At 40.5% G+C, this 3,825-nt stretch overlaps 1 protein-coding gene across 4 annotated transcripts in view; it reads left to right on the top strand.

Annotated features, from left to right (window-relative positions):
- The window catches only part of LOC662729 (titin), a 56,350-nt gene that overhangs the window by 4,739 nt on the left and 47,786 nt on the right, over positions 1 to 3,825 (top strand). For all 4 annotated transcript variants that reach the window (XM_064356456.1, XM_015977784.2, XM_015977782.2 and 1 more), the window contains 8 exons: positions 881 to 1,178; positions 1,576 to 1,756; positions 1,811 to 2,114; positions 2,159 to 2,250; positions 2,295 to 2,516; positions 2,562 to 2,942; positions 2,991 to 3,379; positions 3,431 to 3,779. In XM_064356456.1, coding sequence (XP_064212526.1) covers positions 881 to 1,178; positions 1,576 to 1,756; positions 1,811 to 2,114; positions 2,159 to 2,250; positions 2,295 to 2,516; positions 2,562 to 2,942; positions 2,991 to 3,379; positions 3,431 to 3,779 — 2,216 coding nt within the window. The remainder of the gene's footprint in view (positions 1 to 880; positions 1,179 to 1,575; positions 1,757 to 1,810; positions 2,115 to 2,158; positions 2,251 to 2,294; positions 2,517 to 2,561; positions 2,943 to 2,990; positions 3,380 to 3,430; positions 3,780 to 3,825) is intronic.

Consider the following 3,825-nt stretch of genomic DNA (forward strand, 5'->3'; position numbering starts at 1 on the left):
TTTTATATTTGTTATATGTATTTGAACTAGTTGAACTAGCAGAGTAACTTATAATTGACACATTAATGTTTTATTTTTAATTTAATAGTAGAAGATCTATAAATGTCTCGGCAATGTTGAGATTTTTTAAATTAAGGGTTGGTTTCACAAAAAGGAGGTAATTAATATTTCAGGACGAATTCCAGGCAAGCTCATATATTTTTTGATTATTTAGATAGAAAATTTAGATATAATTACCCAAAATTCGTGTCAAAATTCAAAAATAAACTTAGGAGATTGTATTGCCCTATATATGTACAGTATGTACATATTTCCACTGCAGCAGTCGCACTTAAAATGTTATTTAAGGTATGAGGAAATTGTTAGGATGAATGACTTGACGTTAGATTTTAATGCATTTATAAACCAACAAAAGCTTCTAGGAATTTTAATGCGAGATTGACGGTGGCTATTTAAAGTCAATATTTTTTTTAGCGAATTGATTCTTCAGTTTTCATATAAAACATTACCTACTCTACAATTAAAATTACAGTACGAGTAATTAACTACTTTGTTATTTTACAGTGTTCTAGATCTTTTATATTCACTTATGTATTATTGTTATTGTATGGACGAATAAAATTACACTTCTAAATGTCTCCCGATGTAATCGCTAATAAATAGCCTTTAAACGTTGAGTCATAATTTTTTTTATACCTACCTTTGAGGTCTGACTTTGTTGTAGGGCTAATATTAGAACTGCGAGCCTCTGGCGCCGTTTTAAAAGTGACACAGGAAGAATCGTCCAATAATAAATAACTAATGATCTCATATCGCATTTTAGAAATGAACAAGGAAGAGAAAAACATTTCTGAGGAACTTTAAAGAAACATTTTTTCAGGTCTAAAGATGGAGCTCCTATAGCACCTGAACCACGCCGAAGGCTCAAAATTACCGCAAACATAGTCCAGCTCACGTTAGACGACGTCCAAAAAAGTGATGCTGGCATGTACACTGTCACGGCCAAGTCGCCTTCTGGGACGGCTTCCAGAGACCTAGAATTGAGGGTAAACAGTGGCAAAACTACAGACGATAATGATGAACCTCCGGCTTTCCTTCGACGACTCAACGACCTCTCCGTTAAAGTTGGCACAAGAACTAGGTTTCTTGTCGAAATAAGAAGCTGTTCCGAACTGACGGTGAGTGTGAAATAAAGACATATTGAATGGAACCACTGTAAACACGTTTGAAAATAATTTCGACAAAATATTGGCACTGTTTCAACGACTTGAGGGTATTTGGTATTACAAAAGCGTGGGTAATGTTAGGTAATTACAATATTTTTAAACATTTATAGCAAAACATGCATTAGCAAATGCATTACTGGATGTTTATCCAGACTCGAAGCAATAAAAATTTGTTTCATCCTGTGTATAAAGTCTGATCTCATCGATCTGCAGCCAAGAAGATTTTTTTTGTGTCAGTGGAACCGAAACTATTATTTTTAATGATGACGCACTTGGTTTTAAATTAGACCACTACCCGTCCGTTTCAAACTTCATTGAACTTTAAGAAAACACAAATTCTCTATTTAAGATCGAATGGTTCCACAACGAAGAAAAAGTGGAGGAAGGAGAACGATTAAGATTCGTCAACGAAAGTGGTTTTCACTGCATCGACGTCGCCCCGGTTACAGCTGACGATGCCGGAAGATGGACCTGTACGGCTCGAAACGGGTCCGGGCAAGCAACGAGCACCTGCCATCTCAACGTACTCGGTACCCCTTGATTTCGATTTTTGTGGCTTGGATTCTAACAACCAGAAATTTTAGTACCGAAAACTTACAAACCTCCTGAGTTCCTGGAAGAACTGCGCGCTCTTCTAACCGAACAAGGAACCGTGTCGCTGGAGTGTAAGGTGGTAGGAGTGCCAACTCCTTTACTTCGCTGGTTCAAGGATGGAAAAGAGATCAAAGCTGGAGACGTTTTCGCCCTCACTGCAAATCCTGACGACCCAACTTCGCTTGGAACGTACGTCTGTGAGGCTGTCAATTGCATGGGCAAGGCTGTGTCCAGTTCCAAAGTCCATGTGGTTGGAACGGGAAGTAGGGAAGGGTCCCTTAAACCAGCCGATAGGTAATAACAGTGCATTCGTAAACACTCAGTTTATTTTTTTTTAGTTCTATTCCATCTGGTCCTCCACCGATATTCACACGAGACTTGCAAAACGAATCAATCAAAATTGGTGATCCTTTATTGTTATCCTGTCAAGGTACGTAAAAATTTTGTTGGCCAAACTTACAGACGTGTTCCTAGTGTCTGTACCTCCCTGGCCCAAATCCGTGGCATGGTATAACTCCGAAGGCCGAATCAACGACGAAATCTCAGGTAGTAGGTACCGACAGATGGCAGATGGACTCGGAGGATACATGCTTGAAGTCAAACCCACAGAAGCGGCAGATCAAGGCGAATGGAAATGTGTAGCAACCTGCCTGGATGGTGCCATTTCCATTTCCACCTGTGACGTTAAAATGACTAGTAAGTTGCCACAAAATGAGTACCAAAATAATTTCCGGATTCTAGTACCGAAACATTTTCGAAAACCTCGATTTATGGATACTCTTAAGGCAGTATTAACCGAAGAAGGCCTAGTTTCCTTCGAATGTAAAGTAGTAGGTTCCCCCACCCCCGTATTACAGTGGTTCAAAGACGGCCAAGAGTTAAAACCGGGAGATGTCTACCAACTAACAGGAACAAACTCGTTAGGTTCCTATTGTTGCATTGCCAAAAACTGCATGGGCGAAGCGCGAAGCTCGGCTGAGCTAACAGTGGAAGACATTGAAAGTCAGCTTAATGACGAGGAGCGAAATCAATTAATTTTAAGAAGCCAAGCACCCAAATTCATTCATGGCTTGAAAAGTGCCGAAGCGAGAGTCAATGAACCGTTCAGGTTCACAGTCCAAAGTAATTTACGAGTTAATTGTCGATTATTATTTAAATGGTAAATTCCAGTCAGTGTAACAACCCCTCTACCAACTTTATCGTGGTACCGGGACGACCAACCCCTTGACAACGAACCCGAGCGTTACGTTGCCTTGAAGGAGAATCTAGGAGTTGGCCATTTGGATATAACACGAGTGGAATTTATGGACCAAGCCGAGTGGAAATGTGTGGCAACGAACGAATTTGGCCACTCGGTCACCTCCTGTTTCCTCAAACTTATTATTCCCAAACATTTCAAAAAGCCCAAATTTTTGGAATGCCTACGAGCGGTTTTATCCGAAGAAGGGGCCGTTAATTTAGAGTGTAAGGTAATCGGAGTCCCTCCACCAGTACTCAAGTGGTACAAAGACGGAGTTGAGCTGAAGCCGGGTGACATTCATCGAATCACTTCCGGAGAAGTATTTATCTCCCAAGTGTTGTTTCCTTAATTTGAGAAAATTCCTCAACAGGATGGTACTTGTTGTCTTGGTACTTACACGTGTGAGGCGAGAAACTGCATGGGTACGGTGGCCAGTTCGGCATCGCTTCTTGGTTTCGAAGACCAGAAGACTAGAGCTCAGCAAAGAATGGAACTGGCAAGACAGCCCTCACTGTCGACAATTCATGAAGAAAGGACTTCGCAAATTTACGACACGGCTGGTGACCAGTCCCTTACTATAGACGATAAAGGAGAAGTTTCCTTCTCGTTTGATGGAAAGGAAGTTTCCGTATCATTGTACGAAACTCCAGACTTGACCGAAGAAGAGGCAATACAAATTGTCGAGATGTATGCTGACCAATTATCGGAACATGTTTCTGGTAAGTTTATTCCGTTTTTTTCAAAAACGTTACTAGCTATTCGCAG

Source organism: Tribolium castaneum, chromosome 1 (genome assembly GCF_031307605.1).
Source record: "Tribolium castaneum strain GA2 chromosome 1, icTriCast1.1, whole genome shotgun sequence".
In the NCBI taxonomy this organism is placed as follows: Eukaryota; Metazoa; Arthropoda; class Insecta; order Coleoptera; family Tenebrionidae; genus Tribolium; species Tribolium castaneum.